This window comes from Vipera ursinii (genome assembly GCF_947247035.1).
Source record: "Vipera ursinii genome assembly, chromosome: 4".
Taxonomy (NCBI): Eukaryota; Metazoa; Chordata; class Lepidosauria; order Squamata; family Viperidae; genus Vipera; species Vipera ursinii.
In genome coordinates this window covers 116699869-116720695 of record NC_139514.1, presented here as the reverse complement: position 1 = coordinate 116720695, position 20827 = coordinate 116699869, and the positions used below count along the sequence as shown (strand labels likewise).

The window sequence follows — 20827 nt, the reverse complement described above, 5'->3', positions numbered from 1 at the left end:
CTGCCTGTAGGATGACCACTAGAGGCAGCAAAAAGGATATCAAGAACTCTTAAGTCTTCACTGACATCTAGTGGCTGTTTTAAGCAATTGCAGTCTTAGATACTGAGTAGCTGTCTGGTGGGATTGCTATTCCTAACTAAATCAATTTAGTGACAGTCTGAATGAGATTGTTATGATGATGAAAAGGACAGACTGGCTAAATTGGAATTTAAATCACTGCCACCTTGTAGAGTCTGCACAATAAATTTAGGCTGCCCCTTTGTCATTACGCTAGCCCACTTCGGAAGCGTGTGAGAAGTGGTTCTTTGAGTGGACAATGATGTATTCCAGAGGAACACATTAGGCACCTTAGAGGTCAACTAGTCTAACTCCCTGTCCAGGGCAGAAACTGAGAATAATTCCAAGAAGAGGACAAATCGGGATGATCTTTTAATAGATCTGTTGCTCTACCTAACCATTGGACAGATCTTTGAAGTATAGACCTCAAAGACCCCTGATTTTCTCCCAGGTGGCACTGCCCACAATTCTGTGGTATTTAACTGGGAAAAATCATCCCACAGGAATAAACTTGCACAATAATACTAAATCAGACTAACAGCTTGATTTCAAGTGCAGCCTGTGCCCAATCCTAACACAAGGACCCCGTACAAATGCCTATCAATGATATGTTTTAAACCTTGGAGGGAGCGGGGAGGGTTTGTACTAGAAGACCTCCAGGTCCCTTCCAACTCTGTAATTCTATTCTATTCTATTCTATTCTATTCTATTCTATTCTATTCTATTCTATTCTATTCTATTCTATTCTATTCCATATATTTATTCTATTCTATTCTATTCTATTCTATTCTATTCTATTCTATTCCATATTTTCTATTCTATTCTATTCTATTCTATTCTATTCTATTCTATTCTATTCTATTTCTATTCTATTCTGTTCTGTTCTGCTCTATTCTATTCTATTCCCATCCCATCCTTCTCTACTCTACTGTTAAATTCTATTCTATTCTATTCTATTCTATTCTATTCTATTCTATTCTATTCTATTCTATTCTATTCTATTCTATTCTATTATTCTATTCTATTCTATTCTTACTCTACTCTACTCTACTCTACTCTACTCTACTTTATATTCTTTTTCCTATTCCTATTCCTATTCCTGCCTCGTGGGCAGCATCAGCCCTGATGTTCTGTTCCTTTGAAGGTGACCCAGAAGAACAAACACCATCAGAGGTTATCAGGAGAGGGGCAGCCTGGCTTATTTGCATATGGGGTCCGGAGGGCGCTCATTTACATACTGGGGACCATATGATCCCAGGGCAGAGGGGAACAGCTGGCTAGATAGGATCAGCAGCAGACCCCAAGGCCAGTTGTTCAGCATCGGTGGAGAAAAAGCGGAGGAGCAGATTAAGCCGTCTCCGGCCAACATCTCGAACGGAACCATGGCCAGGCTCTCGATTCTCCCTCTCGTCTTCCTCCAGGTTTTCTTTCTCCGCGGGGCGCAGAGCCAGAGACTTCGGTTCCGCGTGGACGAGGAGGCTCCTCCGGGCACCGTGCTCGGCACCTTGGCCGAGGAAGAGCCAGGGGCAGCTTCTGCCGGCGAGGCCGCGTCCCGCGGCTTCCAGCTGGTGAAGGCGCCGGGCAACGGCTCTCTGGTGCGGGTGCGCGAGCGGGACGGGCAGCTGAGCCTGGGCACGGAGCGGCTGGACCGGGAGCAGCTGTGCGGCGGAGGCGGAGGCGAAGGCGCGGCGGAGGCGCCCTGCCTGCTGGCCTTCGACGTGCTGAGCCTGGGGGGTCCGGCGGGGTCCCCGGCGCCCTTCCGCCTGCTGCACGTGGAGCTGGAGGTGCGGGACATCAACGACCACGCGCCGCGCTTCCCGCAGCCGCTGGTGGCCCTGGAGGTGTCGGAGAGCGCGGCGCCCGGCACCCGCCTGCCGCTGCCCCTGGCGCACGACCCGGACGCCGGCTCCAACGGGCTGCAGAGCTTCGCCCTCTCGCCGGGCAGCCCCTTCGGCCTGGAGGCGCAGAGCCGGGCCGACGGGCTGCGCGGCGCCGAGCTGGTGCTGCTGCGCGGGCTGGACCGGGAGGCGCAGGCGGGCTACCGGCTGGAGCTGGTGGCGGCCGACGGCGGGAGCCCGCCGCGCTCGGGCACGGCCACGCTCAGCGTGCGCGTGCTGGACGCCAACGACAACGCGCCCGCCTTCCCCCGCGGCGCGCTCCTGAGCCTGGAGCTGCCCGAGGACGCGCCGCCGGGCGCGCTGCTGCTGGAGCTGGCCGCGGCCGACGCCGACGAGGGCGCCAACGGGCAGCTGCTCTACGCCTGGGGCAGCCAGGTGGGCGCCGAGGCCCGCCGCCTCTTCAGCCTCGACCCGCTCTCCGGCCGGCTGGCCCTGCGCGCCCCCGTCGACCACGAGCGGCAGCGCGCCTACGAGCTGGACGTGCAGGTCAGCGACCGCGGCGCCAGCCCGCTCTCCGCCAGCTGCAAGGTGCTGGTGCGCCTGCTGGACGTCAACGACAACGCGCCCGCCCTGGCCATCAGCGCCCTGGCGCCCGCGGGCGGCGCTTTGGGGGACCAGGCGGCGCCCGACGGGCCGGCCGTGGCGTCGGTGAGCGAGGCGGCGGGCGCGCAGAGCCTGGTGGCGCTGGTCAGCACCTCGGACAGCGACGCGGGCGCCAACGGCCAGGTGCGCTGCGCCCTGCTGGCTGCGCCCCACCAGCCCTTCGCCCTGCAGCGCGCCTACGACGCCGCCAGCTACCTGCTGCTGACCACCGGGCCCCTGGACCGCGAGCGGGTGGCCGAGTACAACCTGACGCTGGTGGCCGAGGACCTGGGCTCGCCCCCGGCCAAGACGGTGCGCTCGCTCACCGTGCGGGTGGCCGACGAGAACGACAACGCCCCGCGCTTCGCCAAGGCCCGCTACGAGGTGGCCCTGCCGGAGAACAACCCGCCGGGGGCCTACCTGACCACCGTGGGGGCTTCCGACCCTGACCTGGGACCCAACGGACAGGTGACCTACCGGCTGTTGGGAATGTCCACCCCGTCGGACCTGTTCTGGGTGGATCCCCACCTGGGCGTCGTGCGAGCTCAGCTCTCCCTGGACCGCGAGGACAAGGAGGAGGAAGAGGAGGCATCGTCGTGGCACGAAGTGGTGGTGGAAGCTTGTGACAGTGGGATCCCATCGCTGTGCGGACGCACCCTGGTTGTTATCGTGGTGGAGGATCAGAACGACAACCCGCCCCAAATCGTCTCCCCGCCTTTGGTCAACGGCTTGGCAGAACTCCCATTGCCTCTCGGCGCCCCACCTGGGTTTTTGATCGCTCGACTGGCAGCCCGGGACGCCGACAGCGGTCGCAACTCCGAGCTGTCTTTCTCCCTCCTGGAGGGTCTTCCCATGCTTTTTGGGGTACACCCGCTGACCGGAGAGCTCTTCCTGCGGGACCGGGTCCCCCGCGAGTCCACGCCGGGCTCTGCTTTCCACCTGGTCATTGCCGTCGAAGATGGTGGCCAGCCTGCTCTGACTTGCTCTGCGACGCTACGGCTGATTTGCACGGAGACGCTGCCCTCTAGCAGGCCGATGGTGGCGTTGCACTTTGGTGCTGCTGGAGAAGAGCCATGGGACGCCTCGGTGCTCTGGATCGCCCTGCTGGGCGGCGGGTGTGGGGTTTTGCTGGTGGCCATTCTCCTCGTGGGAGCCTCCATCTGGGCGGGCAGGAAGAAGTTCCCACTTGGGAAGGCATCCGAGACGGTGGGAGGAGGAAGCAGTCCCGTCTCTCGATGTGGGAATGGGATCCCCAAAGATTCTGCTGGGTGTGGTGGCTTCTGGCGAGCTGAAGAAGGGAGCCTTGACTCCTTGGGGGTGACTGAGACGGAAACGCCCACCTGTGACTCCCAGGTATCTCCTCAACTAGGATTAAATCCGGACCCCGTTTGGCTACTGAGATTCACCTCTTATATTTAACAGCTCTAACGGGGCGGATGTGGGATTTAGTCTCTTCCCTTGGAAATGATGCCTCCAGCCTAGAGTGAAGTTTGGAATGAATTTTTATTTTAGAAAGGAATGGAAGAATAGAATAGAATAGAATAGAATAGAATAGAATAGAATAGAATAGAATAGAATAGAATAGAATAGGATGGGATGGGATGGGATAGGATAGGATAGGATAGGATAGGATAGGATAGGATAGGATAGGATAGAAAATATAGAATGGAATGGAATGGAATGGAATGGAATAGAATAGAATAGAATAGAATAGAATAGAATAGAATAGAATAGAATAGAATAGAATAGGATGGGATGGGATGGGATGGGATAGAATTGAAGAGAAAATAGAACAGAACAGAATATAATATAATAAGAATAGAAATAATGGAATAGAATAAAATAAAGAATAGAACAGAACAGAAAGAATAGAATAAGAATAGATTGAACAGAAAATACAACAGAATAGAATATAGAATATAATAGAATATACAATAGAATAGAACAGAAAATAGAACAGAATAGAATAGGATAGAACAGAACATAAAATAATAGAATAGAAATAATAGAATACAATAAGGAATAGAATAGAATTGAACAGAAAATAGAACAGAACAGAACAGAACAGAACAGAATAGAATAGAATAGGAGCTGGAAGGGACCTTGGAGGTCTTCTAGTCCAGCCCCCTGCTCAAGCAGGAGAACCTTTACCGTCTCAGACAGGTGGCTCTCCAGTCTCTTCTTAAAAACCTCCAGTGATGGAGCGCCCACGATTTCCGGAGGCAAAGCTGTTCCATGGGTTAATTGTCCTCACCGTTAGGAAGTTTCTCCTTAATTCCAGGTTGCTGTGAAGTTTTACAAGCTGGGCCTTTTTTTCATTTCAAAAATTTAAACTTTCTACAGCTGTTTTAACTGCACAGTTAATAGTCTTCCAGGTTGATGAATTTACCTCCTGGCTATCCAAAACTGAAACACATGTTCATCTGATTTTTAAGCCCTACCCATTAGCCCTGCACAGAAGGATTTATTTATTTATTTATTTTGCTGTGGATTAAGTCAGTTTGAAATCCCCACCAGCTCTAAAGTCCTATTCTGTTATAAGAACGCCCAAATCTAGGGCAAAAAAAAGAGGAGGTATAAACCAATTAAAGTGTGATTTTTAAAAAAAAAATAAATAGAAGAAAGTAGAAAAAGAAAGAAATATTTCTGCCCAAGTCCATTATCTGGCGCTCTGGCAAGTGTACTTAAACGTTTGATTACTTTATAAAACACCAATCACCAATGGTATGGATTTTCTTTCTGGGAGGGGTTGGAAGTAGTACATTTAATTGAAAAAAATATAGATTTAGCAGTGGACTCAAGCCGAGACCTACAGCCTTTCCAAAGAAGGCAGAAGGAGGTGGGAATTGAAGCAAGGAGCAAATTTTCAAGTCGTGGTTTTCGTCTAAGTATTATTGTGTGTTATTTTCTTTAGCACTGAAGAAAGAAACTTTCTTTCTTTCTTTCTTTCTTTCTTTCTTTCTTTCTTTCTTTCTTTCTTTCTTTCTTTCTTTCTTTCTCTTTGATAGGCTCAGATTCTGATTCCTGTTGAGGCTGCATCTGAATGGGAAGCAAGTCAATCAGCTTCAAGTTTCAGGTAAACATAACATACGATGCCAGTCCAGTTCTTTGGACTTCTCTCTGCTTTGCATTGTTTCTCCAGTGTTAGTAAAATGGTACATATCTTACATCAAGGGTTCCAAGATTGATTTGCTTGTTGTAAACTGGGAGATAATCTGGGAGAAGGATATACTGCCATGGTGGCATAGTGGCGAGAATGCAGTATTGCAGGCTAACTCTGCCCAGTCTGGAGTTCGATCCTGGTGGGACTCAAGGTTGACTCAGCCTTCCATCCTTCCGAGGTGGGTAAAATGAGGACCCATATTGTTGGGGGCAATATGCTGACTTTGTAAACCGCTTAGAGAAGGCTGTAAAGCACTGTGAAGCGGTATATAAGTTTAAGAAGGAAGGAAGGAAATGTTATGAAGCATTCTTACTGGAGATAATGAGTGAAGCAAAGGAGATAAACAGTGATGATTAAAGTGCTAAACATACCGGTCCTTCATATGTTTTAGCCTCCAGGCCCCTAATCATCTTTGTTGCTCTTCTCTGCACTCTTTCTGGAGGCTCAACATCTTTTTTTATATCATGGCAACCAAAACTAGAGGCAATTAGATTACTCAGAATTATGTACATACAGTACTTAGGTCTGACTCTGCTCCGTGCAATTCCTCCAGGTGGTTAGATTATTACAATTCTGTAGAAAACCTCTGCCAAACAGTTTAGTTTATTTTACTATTTCATTTCCAATGAACAAGTTTTAACTAACTTCTTCTGTTCCTGGCACATGGAATTGTTTGTGTCAGGAACAAGGAATCGGATTCTTTCCAGCTTCATATCCATGGGGGTAAGCAAGTTTTGTCCTATGATATCACAACATGAGAACCTTGGTGGAGCAGTAGGCTAATGCCTCCTTAAGTAACACCAGCTGCCTGCAATTAGTGCAGGTTCGAGTCCCACCAGGCTCAAGGTTGACTCAGCCTTCCATCCTTCCGAGGTAGGTAAAATGAGGACCCAGATTGTTGGGGGCAATTAAGATGACTTTGTAATAATGCCGCTTGGTGTGTGTGTGAAAGCCCTAATAAGCAGGCATATACATAGAATGAAGGCTACTGCTAAGCTTGTAAGCCGCCCTGAGTCTTTGGAGAAAGGCGGGATATAAATGGAATTTTAAAAAAAAAACATCCTTCCATTCCTTTGTATACGTGTCACGTGTTGAGACACTCCTGTCGTTACTCTGACGAATTGTCAGCTTCTTCAGACACTTGTACGTACCAAAGGACCTGGATTTCATCTGGCGTCCCCATGATCAAGAAGTCAGGTTGGGAATCTAAACCATCTGGAGGACACCCACGAGACTTACTTCTGCTTTAGACTTTTGATCCCTGAAAATTTAACCATGTTATGTTGGCTGGAGAAGAGGCTGACTGTTCTGTCTCTCTTCCCTGTGCTGCAGCTGTTCGGGTCTGGATCACGTGAGTGCACAAGGTAGTGGAAAAGGAGATAGCGAATGCAACGACAGCGACTTCAACAAGAGCAGGGACGGAACGAAACAGACCTCCCTAGAAAAAGTTGGGAAACAGAATGGTAAGTTGAACCACTGCAAATCATGGTTTGTGATGAATTTAAATATGAGCCAGCAGTGTGAGGCCGCAGCTAAAAAAGCCAATGCAATCCTAGGTTGCATTCGTAGAGAGATAGAATCAGTAACACCTGAAGTAGCAGGACCGCTCTACAAAGCCCTGGTAAGACCAGACTTAGAATACTGCATCCAGTTTTGGTCTCCACAATACAAAAAAGATCTTCAGACTTTGGAAAAAGTTCAGAAAAGAGCAACAAAAATGTTTAGGGGCCTAGAAGCTCAAACATACAAACAACAGTTGCGGGATCTGGGTATAGATAGTCTAGAGCAGGGGTAGGCAACCTCGGCTCTTTTATGACTTATGGACTTCAACTCCCAGAATTCCTCAGCCAGTTATGCTGACTGAGGAATTCTGGGAGTTGAAGTCCATGAGTCATAAATGAGCCGAGTTTGCCTACCCCTGGCCTAGGCCTAGACCACTTTATGACTCGTGGACTTCAACTCCCAGAATTCCTGAGCCAGCCGTGCTGAGGGGAAAGGGAAAGGTTTCCAAGCTGAGCTCTGCTGGCTCAGGAATTCTGGGAGTTGAAGTCCACGAGTCATAAAACAGCCAAGGTTGCCTACCCCTGGTCTAGAGAAAAGAAGGACTAGGGGGGACATGATAGCGGTCTTCCAGCATTTGAGCGGGCTGCCACAATGAGGAGGGGGTCAACTTATTCTCCAAAGCCCCTGAAGGCAGGACAAGAAACAGTGGATAGAAACTAATCAAGGAGAGAAGCAATCTGGAATTAAGAAGAAACTCCCTAACGGTGAGAACAATTAACCAATGGAACAACTTGCCTTGGGAAATTGTGGGTGCCCCAACAATGGAGGCTTTTAAGAAGAGACAGGACAACCGTTGATCAGAAATAGTATAGGTCAGCCCTTTGTCTGAAATGGTATAGGGTTTCCTGCCTTAGCAGGGGGTTGGACTAGATGACCTCCAACTCTGTTACTGTTGCTGCTACTGGGTCCCACAGTTTAAAGAGCCTTGGTGGAGCAGTGGGCTAATGCCTCCTTAAGTAACACCAGCTGCCTGCAATTAGTGCAGGTTCGAGTCCCACCAGGCTCATGGTTGACTCAGCCTTCCATCCTTCCGAGGTAGGTAAAATGAAGACCCAGATTGTTGGGGGCAATAAGCTGACTTTGTAAAAATGCCACTGGGGGGGTGGAAAGCCCTAATAAGCAGGCATATACATAGAATGAAGGCTATTGCTAAGCACATTTGATTTGTGCTTCTTAGATTGTAAGCCGCCCTGAGTCTTTGGAGAAGGGCGGGATGTAAATGGGATTAAAATAAAATAAAAATAAATAAAAATATCTCTCTTTGGGTTACAACGGATGTAGTTTTGTTGAAACACAGAAACAGTTCTTGGGGCAGACTTTCAAAAGAGTTCGACATGATCACTGTAAAATAGAATCAGTGGTAAAAGGTAAAAGGTTGACTCAGCCTTCCATCCCTCCGAGGTAGGTAAAATGAGGACCCAGATTGTTGGGGGCAATAAGCTGACTTTGTAATAATGCCGCTTGGGGGGTGGTGTATGAAAGCCCTAATAAGCAGGCTTATACATAGAATGAAGGCTACTGCTAAGCTTGTAAGCTGCCCTGAGTCTTCGGAGAAGGGCGGGATATAAATTGAATTTAAAAAAAAAAAGATCGTGGGAACAGCAGGTCAGCTGACCTCGGAGTCACTTGTGTTGGTTACACAAATGCTATTTTTGTTTCTTCGCTGTAGTATTTATAGGAAAATACAGTTATTTCCCCAACTGCTTAACTAGCTAATGCTAGAACATTGCTTTTTAATTAGGAGCCACCACTTCTGCCGCCAGAACAACTTGCAAAGAATCAAGCGTCTACAATGGTCTGCATGCCCACCTGTCTTTGGGAAGGAAACATCTACCATCTTACCAGGAACGTGCAGGTCTTCTCTCCTGTCCCACAGCCCTGATTAGTAGACATCCAGCTGAGAAATACTCATTGTCATCCCGAGTTCCTCCCCCAAAGTCAAGACTGCCTTCCAGTTCGGCATGAGAGACTATCCAAGGTCTGTGAACAAGTACATCACAGCGGGACAATCATGATTGTTAATTCCCAGGAACGCCAAGAATTAAGCAGTTCTCCTCAAAAGACCTCTGAGATAGCAACGTCATTTTGACACAACAAGATGAATGTTTACAGCCATTCTGTGCAAGTTTGGGGCAAAATTTCTTTTCTGCGTCCCAGATGTTGGCAAAGACAATTTGGCCGATGTGAAATATGATGCGTAAGGCATGTGGATTCTGAGGGAGAATTGTGTAACATCTAAAACTATGTATGTATGTGTTTGTATGGGTGTGCCAACCATGGTGATCACGTTGTTATTTTTAAGGACGGTGAAGAAAGATGTGTACCCATCAACAATTTTAAAAATGGGGGGGGGGGATGACCTATACCGTAGGTATGCAGTTTCTTTCTTAAGGATTTTAAATCTCTTTCTTTGTAAAAATAACCAAACCATCTTAGCTGCTGAAAATGTAACTTAAAGCAAAAATCCCTATGTCATTAAAAAAAAACCACAAGTATTCAATATCTATGGAGAGTCTCAATCATCCAGGTCAGGTTTGTCCCAAAGCTGCTTTTTTTTCACGAGGCAACTGGACTTCGTTGTTTTTCTTTGAAGATGTTTTGCTTCTCATCCAAGAAGCTTCTTCAGTTCTGACCGAATGACTAAATCCTTCCATTCCCCCTCATTCAGTCAGAACTGAAGAAGCTTCTTGGATGAGAAGCAAAACATCTTCAAAGCAAAACAAGAAAGTCCAGTTGCCTGACAAAAAAGCACCTTTGGGATAATTATTCAATAGAATAGGGGTTTGGGGACAAAGAGCTATGGGCTTGGACAGAATATTATGGAATGCAATATCAACAATATTTTAGCAACATCACACCTGCTAGCCTCTCACAGTCTTACTAACATTCTGAAATAGTATAGGTTCTCCTGCTTGTGCAGGGGGCTGGACAAGAAGACTTCCAAGGGCCCTTCCAGCTTTATTCTATTCTACTCTACTCTACTCTACTCTACTCTACTCTACTCTACTCTACTCTACTCTACTCTACTCTATTCTATTTTCTATTCCATTTCATATTTTCTATTCTATTCTATTCTATTCTATTTCATATTTTCTATTCTATTTTATTTCATATTTTCTATTCTATTCTATTCTACTCTACTCTACTCTACTCTTACTCTACTCTACTCTACTCTACTCTACTCTACTCTACTCTACTCTACTCTACTCTACTCTATTCTATTATATTATATTCATATTTTCTATTCTATTTTATTTCATATTTACTATTCTATTCTATTCTATTCTATTCTATTCTATTCTATTCTATTCTATTCTATTCTATTCTATTCTATTCTATTCTATTCTATTCTATTCTATTCCATTCCACTCCACTCCACTCCACTCCACTCCACTCCACTCCACTCCACTCCACTCCACTCCGTTCTGTTCTGTTCTGTTCTGTTCTGTTCTGTTCTGTTCTGTTCTGTTCTATTCTATTCTACTCCACTCTACTCTACTCTATTCTATTCTATTCCATTCTATTTTATTTCATATTTTCTATTCTATTCTATTCTTCTATTCTATTCTATTCTATTCTATTCTATTCTATTCTATTCTATTCTATTCTATTCTATTCTATTCTATTCTATTCTATTCTATTCTATTCTATTCTATTCTATTCTATTCTATTCCATTCCATTCCATTCCATTCCATTCCATTCCATTCCATTCCATTCCATTCCATTCTATTCTATTCTATTCTATTCTATTCTATTCTATTCTATTCTATTCTATTCTATTCTATTCTATTCTATTCTCACTACAGAACTTACATGGAAAATTCTAGACAGCACTAGATGATACCAAACAAATATGCCTCTATTGCCATCTAGTGGTCCACAGTAGAATGGCAGCCCAAAATAGGAAAGCTTTGATGTTTCCTCAATTTTAATTTTAAAGGACACACTGATGGAAAGCAAGGAGTTGCAGATGGTGCATCCCAGAGTACAGACCCAAAGTAATACAAGCATTCTTCCAGAAATTTGTTCTTTGCACATGCAGGTATTTCTCGGCTTACAACAGTTCTTTTAGTGACCATTTGAAGTTACAACAACACTGGAAAAAGTGACTTATGACTTATGACTGTGGTGGGTCTTATTACAAGTGGGGATGAGACAGCATATAGGGCGGAGGTACAAAACTATCCATATGGTGTAGTAACAACAACTTGCACCTAAACATCGGCAAGACGAAAGAAATGGTGTTAGACTTCCGGAGAAAAAAGGAGGAACCTGCCCCACTTTACATCGGGGAGGAGTGTGGAGAGACTTTCCTCCTTTAAATTTCTGGGAGACTACCTCTGCGAAGATCTGACCTGGAAAGTTAATACAACCCAGGTGGCTAGAAAGGCCCAACAGAGGCTTCACTTTCTTAGGGTGTTGGTGAAGAACAGGGTAGAACAATTGCTAATGACCCTCTTTTACTGGTCTACTATAGATAGCGTCCTCTCGTATGGTATTGTGGTTTGGTATGCTGGTCTGACAGCCGCGGACAGGAAAGTATTACAGAGGGTAGTGAGCACAGCACAAGAAATTGTGGGCTGTTCCCTGACACCACTGGATGACCTCACCAGGGCTCGTTGCCTTGGAAGAGTGAGGAAGATTCTCAGGGATGACTCACACCCTGGACGGTATCTCTTTACTCTCCTACCATCCGGTAGGAGATATAGGAATATAGCCAGCCGTACCAACAGGCTGAAGAACAGCTTTTATCCGTGGGCTGTTAGGCTTTTGAATGGGATATAATCTCTGTGAACTTATGCAGAATTGACTTTGGAGGCCGGTGTGTGGTGTAGTTGGTTCACATGGTGTGGTGGGATGGAGGGTTTGTTGTCACTGTGTGTTGGGGGGAGAGAGCACGGGGGGAGGCTCAGCTAATCTCAATGTACACATGTTGTACTTTGACAATAAAGGTTTATTATTATTATTATTATTATTATTATTATTATTATTATTATTATTATTATTACTACACTTAGCATCCCCCCCGGACACATGATTCAATTTGGACACTTGACAACCAGTTCATAGTTATGTCTGTTGGCTGTCTCCCTGAGTCACGTAATCCCCTTTTGCGACCTGACTAGCAAAACCTGCCAGATTCACTTAGCAACCATTTTACTAATCTAGCAATGGCACTGATCGCACTCAAGAACTCCTGGGAAGAAAAGTCACAACAGGGTGCAAAGCTCCCTTAACAACTCTCGCTTACCAACAGAAATGTGATCATAAGTCGGAGGACTACCTGAATTTTGGATCTCTCTCTCTCTCCTTACATTTTGACTTTGCTTTTCCTGCTTGAAAAGCAGAGCGTTGCCCTTTTGTCTCTGGGCTCCAAACTCTGCACGACATCTCAGCAGGTGAGCAGGATGCTATTTTACCCTCTGCACTTCGGCTTTTCCCACTGAGATTTTAAGGTGAGCACGTTCTGCACAGCTGAACACACGGCCACCTTGAGTCATCCCAACCAGGGTATTTGAATTTATCTAAAATTCAGCCGCAGGATGAAGAAAGTCTGCTTTGGATGATCATAAAAAGAGTCCATCTGAAACCTTTTCAGGGGTGAAGTGATCGTGGCTGGGGCAGTTACTCAGGCTTCAAGTGGATCTGGACATGTTTTATCTATCTACAGTGTCTCTCTGTCTCTCTGTCTGTCTCTCTGTCTGTCTATATCTATCTATCTATCTATCTATCTATCTATCTATCTATCTATCTATCTATCTATCTATCTATCTATCATCTCTCTATCTATCATCTAAATATCATCTATCTGTGTCTGAGTCTATCATCTATGTATCAATCATCTATCTCTGTGTCTATCTCTGTATCTATCATCTATGTCTGTGTCTATCAATCTATCAATCTATATGTCTGTCTATCTCTATATATCATCGATCAATTCTATCTATCTATCTATCTATCTATCTATCTATCTATCTATCTATCTATCTATCTCTTTGTATCTATCATCTATCAATCATCTCTCTACATCTGTCTGAATTTGTCTATCATCTGTGTATCAATCAACTATGTCTGTGTCTATCTATCATCTATGTCTTTGTCTATCAGTCTATCAATCTATCTATCTCTATGTCTGTCTATCTCTGTGTATCTGTCTATCATCCATCAATCATCTATCTATATCTCTGTCAGTCTGCATCTCTCTCTCTCTCTCTCTCTCTCTCTCTCTCTCTATCTAAGTCTATCTGTCTATCATCTATGTATCAATCATCTATCTATATCTGTCTGTGTCTATCATCTACGTCTGTCTGTGTCTATATGTCTGTATCTATATGTATCTGTCTATCATCTATCTATCATCTGTCTATATCTGTCTATTTGTCTGTCTATCTGTGTATCTATCATCTGTCTGTCTATCTATCTATCTATCTATCTATCTATCTATCTATCTATCTATCTATCTATCTATCTATCTATCTATCCAGTGCTTTTTTTGTAAAAAAAAATGTGCCGGAACTGACACACGTCATACAACCCGCCTTGCCTACCCTACAAGTTTCCAAAAAAAGGGGCAGAACTCCGTTCTGGGTGTTCTATGACAAAAAAGCCATCTATCTATCTATCTATCTATCTATCTATCTATCTATCTATCTATCTATCTATCTATCTATCTATACATCTATACATCTATACATCTATACATCTATACATCTATATATCTATCGTCCATCCATCCATTCTTTATCTATCACACAGAACTTTCCAGAGGTGCTAGAAACAATATCATTTTTATTAAAACAACAACAACAAAAACAAAAAGAGATATTGGACTGGTATATGCCCTCAGCTTACAGCCGGTCTCAATGTGACCTACCATTTAACGTGGGACCCCCACAGTCCCTCTGAGGGAAGGAGACCGTGCTCCATTTAGTATGCAGAGAGTCCCAGCAGATACTTATAAAGCGTTGTCCCTTGCTGTGTCGTGGTAGTTCAAAACCTGTCAAATTTGTTTTTGGGGCCATCCGTATGTCTTCCTATGACTGGGCAATCAGAGACCCATTTGATTCTCCCCTAGGAGTCGATGCTAAAATCGTTGAGCAGACGTTGTGCAGATGCCAGAGGGGACTTCCTGGATTTTGAGTCTTCCGGCTGATAAATGAATGAATTCCGGCATGCACTGGTAGGAGTGAGTTGCTCGTAATTTTTCTGTATCCTCTTCGTAGTGCATCTTGCCTCTGTAAAGCTGGCGGTGCTGCATGGCTCAGAACAGGAAACCAGCAAGTCGGAGAGGTGTTCACAAAGGTGCTTTTTTCCAAGACTTTCTTGTTTTTCTTTGAAGTCGTTTCGCTTCTCACTCAAGAAGCTTCTGCAGCTCTGACTGGATGGTGGGGAATGGAAGGATTTATACCCCTCACACACACAGCTGGTCATTTGCCTTCTTTTAGAGAGTCGTTGAGGCCACTTGGAGGTTTATCTGTGTCCTCAGGGTGACCTGAGTGGTGCAAATGGGTGTGGAGCCTTGTTGGAAGTACTGAAAGGAGTGTGTTGTAGACTGGAGATAGATGTTGTCGTATCCCTGTCCCTCTGTCGAGAGAGGGCTGTTCAGTTTTGACCTAGATGACCTCTTTGAGGTCTAGTGGAGTAGCCCCTATTATTTTACTATTGGCTCTGTTGCCAGGACAGACCCTCTTCTCCAAATTGCTGGGTGTCCATTCCTATGTATGGACACCTGGAGAGCTTCAGATTGTCCACTTCCGGAGCAGGCTGATGTCTGCTAAAGATAGGGTTGTGTCCAGATGAAAAAAGACTCGAATTCCAGTGCATACAAATCAAAGAGAAATTGAGCTGTTCTGCTAAGCAATCCATTCGCCTCCTTCATAGTTGGTTGGAGAAAGGATGAAAAAGAAAAAAAATCCTAAATTAATAGCCACAATTGGCTTCAACGAAGGTGGAAACACCCCTTTGGCCTGTTCTCCTTGCAGAGTTTAAATGCTAATAAGCAATCAAGGGCCTGTGATGACATTGTATGTAAAATCCTTTGAGGTGTTGAATTCTCTCCATCTTTCCTGAACAAAAGACTTAAAGTATGCTTTTTAAATAATAATAATAATAATAATAATAATAATAATAATAATAATAATAATAATAATAATAATAATAATAATAATAATAATAAACCACTGACCTGGAATTAGATTTCAATTACACCATGGAATTGCCGCTTTAGATTTTCATCATTATATGACATCTCCTTTTAACCTATTTTTCATAATTCATTGAGTAATTTCCCTTTTCAAACAGAACTAATTACAGTATTGGTATTTGTATTTCTTTGGAAGTCAGCCTTGGGCAGATCATATGAGTAATTCCAGGCCATACAATTGCTTCTGCACAGTTCCTAGACTATTTGTATAATTGCAGGCATTAACCTGGATTTTTTTTAAAAAAAAAGAAAAGAAAAGAAAAATCCAATTATCTATATTTCCCCCTCGTTAAAGAAACCACCGGAGCTGCGATTTTGGGCAGAGATCAGATGGCAGGGTTTAATTTGTGCAGTGCTAACATTTTGCGAAATGAACACAATGCTGCTTTGCTATCTGAAAACAGTGAAATAGAAGAAAGCCTTTCCAATTGTTTACCCTTACGGAAGCCTATGACACCATTGCACAATCTTGATATTAGAGAAATTTTATGCATACTGCAGGAAGTCAGCACCCCTCCCCTCCCCCCAGGAAATGAAATATTTCGGCAAATATTGAAAAGAGGCAGAATATTACATTTCCTCAAAGGAGAAATGGAGGGGGAAAAAATCCTCAATGAAGGCAGAAACATCCCCAGTCTCCCTTTCTCAAGCAGAAACCTGAGGAGGCTAATCTTTAAAAATGGAGATTTGGTAATCCATTCAGAAAGTCTGGGCCACAGTATTCATAAGCAAAACATCTTCAGGCACAGTTCTCGTAGAAGCCTGGAGCTGATGGGATTAGAAAAACAAAGACTCCTAAAATCTACATCCCTCACCCAAATGAAGTGATTGTCTACTAGGACTCTGAGATCCCTCTCACAGTTACTACCATTGAACAAGGTACCACCTATACTATATCAAATGCACAGGTATAGTATAGGTGGTACCTTGCTCAATAGTAGTAACTGTGAGAGGGATCTCGGAGTCCTAGTAGACAATCCCTTAAATAGGAGCCAGCCGTGTGCTCCAGCTTCCAAAAAAGCCAACACAGTGCTAGGCTGCATGAACAGAGGGGGAGAATAAAGATCATGTGAAGTACTAATACCACTTTACAATGCTTTGGTAAGGCCACACCTGGAATACTGCATCCAGTTTTGGTCACCACGATGTAAAAAAGATGTGGAGACTCTAGAAAGGGTACAGAGAAGAGCAACAAAGATGATTGGGGTACTGGAGGCTAAAACATATAGGAAACGGTTGCTGGAATTGGGTATGCGTAGGTTAACGAAGAGAAGGGTGAGGGGTGACATGATAGCAGTGTTCCAATATCTCAGGGGCTGCCACAAAGAAGAGGGAGCCAAGCTATTCTCCAAAGCACCTGAAAGCAGGACAAGAAGCAATGGATGGAAACTAGTCAAGGAGAGAAGCAACCTAGAACTAAGGAGAAACTTCCTGACAGTTAGAACAATTAACCAGTGGAACAACCTGCCTCCAGAAGTGGTGAATGCTCCAACACTGGAAGTTTTTAAGAAGAGATTGGACAGCCATTTGCCTGAAATGGTATAGGGTTTCCTGCCTGAGCAGGGGGTTGGACTAGATGACCTCCAAAGTCCATTCCAAATAATAATAATAATAATAATAATAATAATAATAATAATAATAATAATAATAATAATAATAATAATAATAATAATAATAGTAGTAGTAGTAGTAATAATATCTAAGGACAGGACAGGACCTTTACATTATAATAGGATTAACACAACACCCTCTTCAGACTAGCAAAAGACACAAAAGCCCAACTCATTGCACAACCCAGAAACATTTCCATGGCAAAGTCAACGTGTCATAGTTCCAACAGATGAAACTCTTCAAAGAACTTAAGAATCTTTATTCAAGTAGCATAGCATTGGCACGTACATAGGCGAAACCAAAATCCGAATTCTCCTCCCCTGAGCACATACTGTCAAAGCACAATTCCCTCCTCTAATAAACAGTCATAAATCACATTCTCCAATTAGTTCGAAATGCAGGCTTTGCCTCCTGTTCTCCAACCCGCCATTTCTTATCATCTCTTATTTCAAAAAACCTTGGTTCCTCACGCTGTTACAATATTGTTATGTCTAACTAACTCCCATGCACATTCCTCCTCCTCCCTCCCCCCCCCAGTATCATCTAATTCTAACTCTAATCCTAAGAGTAAAACATAAGAGGGAAAAGGGCTGCATCTCCATATGTTGTCAAAGCAAGAACATCCAATGTTAGCAGCGTTGACACTCAGAACCCCATGAAGATCTCTCCAGTCACTCAGCTATTTTGTCACCTGTCCCAGAACTGCATGCTGTTTTTAGTTCTGCTCATCAATAAACAGAAACCTTTCTTAAGCAGCCTCCATTTTATTCCCGGCTTGGAACTGGACCTGATTTTTCTTTCAGCAATATATTACCATAGCAAACCTAATGATTTAAAAGCTGGAACTAAAACTGTTACTGAGCTAGTGGTCACATTCACACAACACCCTGAGCTTGGTCAGTTTTTTCCCCCCCTTTGACTCTATTGGGAGAGCCAAATAGGCACATTTTGTTAGTTTACGGAGCTGCTTTTTGATCCTTCAGGATGTTTTCCTGATTAATCTTAAGAATCAGCAGGTTGTATTGACTTTTGTATATTGGACGTTGCGTTGATCTATAGCCATGTTGGAAAGCATTTCTGTCTGACACACTCCAGGTAGTGAGGTTGTTCTTAAATCACCCAATTTAGAATAGCAGACAAGCAACCTGTACAATTGATAGCTTCCACAATAGCACAAAGGGAGGAAAAATAAACCTAGGGAAGATCAGTTGCCCAGTTTTTTTTATTTTTTTTATTTTTTTGCATCTAATACTGTTGCAGAAGCATTGCAACGTTCACCGGAGGATAGATTATCTTCCAATCAGTAGAGAAATCAGCACTGCTCCATTTTCTGATTTGACAAGTTTAACCCTAACCCTAACCCTCAGGACTTTGATTTCAAAATGGAATATTAGAAAAAAATAATAACAAAGACCAGTTTTATTCTGCCTGGTCAATCAATCAATCAATCAATCAATCAACCAACCAATCAATCAATCAATCAATCAGAATAGAGCTGTAAGACACCTTGGAGGTCTTCTAATCCAGTCCCCTGCTCAAGCAGTAGACCCTATACAATTTCAGACAAGTGGCTATCCAGTCTCTTCTTAAAAACCTCCGGTGATGAAGCACCCATAACTTCTGGAGGCAGGTTGTTCCACTGGTTAATTGTCCTCACTGTTAGGGAGTTTCTCCTTAGTTCCAGGTTGCTTCTCTCCTTGATGAGTTTCCATCCATTGCTTCTTCTCCTGCCTTCTGGTGTTTTGGAAATTAAGTTGACCCCCCTCTTCTTTGTGGCAGCCCCTCAAATACTGTAACACTGCTATTATGTTCCCCCTACTCCTTTCTTTTCTCTATTTTTCTGAAAGAATCAGAAAATTAGAACCCCTTTTTTCTCACGGGTTAAATAACCTTTTCACTACACTCCATATCTGAAGCAGTTCCACAATGTAGAAATGTTGCTAAAGTCCTATCTCAAAGATTTCATTTTTAAAAAATATTCTCTTATTTTAACCCGTTTTGTCCTTTTTCCTCCCAAAATAACAACTCTGCATGTCTCTGTGTCTGGGTGTGCGTGTATATTATTTTCTCTGAGGATTACATTCCATAGAACTTTGATCTACAAAAATCACATTTTTCGTACCCATGAAGGCGATGCAAGTCTCTTCCCTTCTTTTTGCTGCAAAAGCCTAACGCAGTTGCCTCTTTGGAAACAGAGGTGCGACAGTGTTGTTTGAGTAACAAAAAACCTCCCTCCCACCCATTTTCACATAGAAATCCCCTGTGAAAATGAAGTGTGCTGATTCAATTAACTTTCACCCAGCTCAATATGAAATATCCCATTTGAAGTGGGTCTTTATAATCCCTTCAAGGAAGCAAGAATAATAAAGAAGAAAGCAAACTGGGAAATTGTTGCATTGGCCACTAGATGGCAGCAGCCCTGCATTTTTGACCACATCTTGCTTCTTTAGAGGAGAAAAATCAGCCAGCAATGGATTGAACTGCCACAAGGTGGCACCATTGTTCTAAGAATGCAAAACTGGATAAGTGTTTTTGGAAACTTGTTTTGTTTCTCATCTCATTCCAGAGATTTCTGTAGGAAAGTGTTTTAAAAGATCTTTCCAATAAGTAAACCCAGATGATGTTCCTTCTTGAATGATTTGACCGGCAAATTCATTAATCACAGTTTAAAACTGTATTACAAAGCGCTACCAGGCTGCAATCAATTCAGGCATGTGTCTTGATTCAGAAAAAGGGGTTAGAATTGCTTTTGGAATCGTACATTATTGTCTTCTGTTCTTTAGTCTTAGAAAACTGCTCTTTTCATTAAACGTCTTCCAGACCAACTGTCTTTCTGGAGAAAGTTTTAATCCCTTGCTCTAAATAGAATTTGTATTGTTGCGGTGGGTTCCTGGTCGGAAAAAGGACAACAGGCTTGAGTGAGTTCAGCTGTTTATTCGTCTCCTCAGGAACAACTTTAGCGCGTTTTAAACCCCCTTATATAGTCCCGCTGGAGGACTCCTAGCCAATCCCTGTTCTGGGATTCTCCCGCTACTTCCGCTCGACCAATCCCTGCCAACCGCATGTGGAGCTGTCAGGTCACAGCTGTTATTGGTAGCTGTCAGCGGTAACCGCGTGTGGAGCTGTCAGCTGTCAAAGAACTGTCAAACCTGCGAACTTGTGTTTATAACTATTAAATCCCTTTACAACATATATTACAGAATTCTAGAGTGCCCATCATTCTTTTTCAAGAGAATATACATATACATATTGTGGGAAGTCAGCCCCACCAGAGAAGGAAATATTAAAAGGGAAGAAAAGTATATTTCGTCAAAGGATCTTAAAGAGGCAGAAAAGCATGCCCAGTTTTTTCTTAATAGCCCTTAGTCTCCCTCCCCCGAGCAGAAACCACGCTGTAGAAATACAGATGTGATAATCCATTCAGGAAGGTTGGAGGCCCCCAGCTAGAAGATTAAGAAGACAAAGAGACCTAAAATCTACATACCCCACCCAAAGTCTAAGACAGGACGTAATAGGATTAACCCACAGATGCCAAAGGGATTCAGGTCAGAATACCTGACACAGGAAATACAAAGCCTCAAACAGGAACAGGAAACAACCTCAAGAGCCCCAGAGGATATAAAAACCCACTCCCTAGTCACAGCCATATGTTTGATTTTGCCAGCTCTGAGGCCATAGCCCGGGATAACTCCAAGGGCAGCCTGTTGCTCAAGGTGGCCTGGCTATCAGATGAAAACTCCATTAACCAT

The 20827-nt window shown here is 43.9% G+C and overlaps 1 protein-coding gene and 1 long non-coding RNA gene across 2 annotated transcripts in view; one reads left to right on the top strand and one right to left on the bottom strand.

Moving 5' to 3' along the window:
• The window catches only part of LOC310640198, a 477896-nt gene that overhangs the window by 37108 nt on the left and 419961 nt on the right, over positions 1-20827 (bottom strand). The gene's annotated exons all lie outside the window — the stretch shown is intronic.
• On the top strand, positions 1173-9776 carry LOC310640154 (protocadherin-8-like). Its single transcript, XM_083362301.1, has 4 exons — positions 1173-3890; positions 5546-5613; positions 7033-7163; positions 9005-9776. The coding sequence occupies exons 1-4, from the start codon at positions 1266-1268 to the stop codon at positions 9226-9228; spliced, it is 3048 nt and encodes a 1015-aa protein (XP_083218427.1). The 5' UTR covers positions 1173-1265; the 3' UTR covers positions 9229-9776.

Coding starts and splice junctions, on each gene's coding strand:
- LOC310640154 (XM_083362301.1), top strand. CDS start 1,266: ATGGGGTCCGGAGGGCGCTCATTTACATACTGGGGACCATATGATCCC. Junction 3,891..5,545: donor CGCCCACCTGTGACTCCCAG/GTATCTCCTCAA, acceptor TCTCTTTGATAG/GCTCAGATTCTGATTCCTGT. Junction 7,164..9,004: donor AAAAGTTGGGAAACAGAATG/GTAAGTTGAACC, acceptor CTTTTTAATTAG/GAGCCACCACTTCTGCCGCC.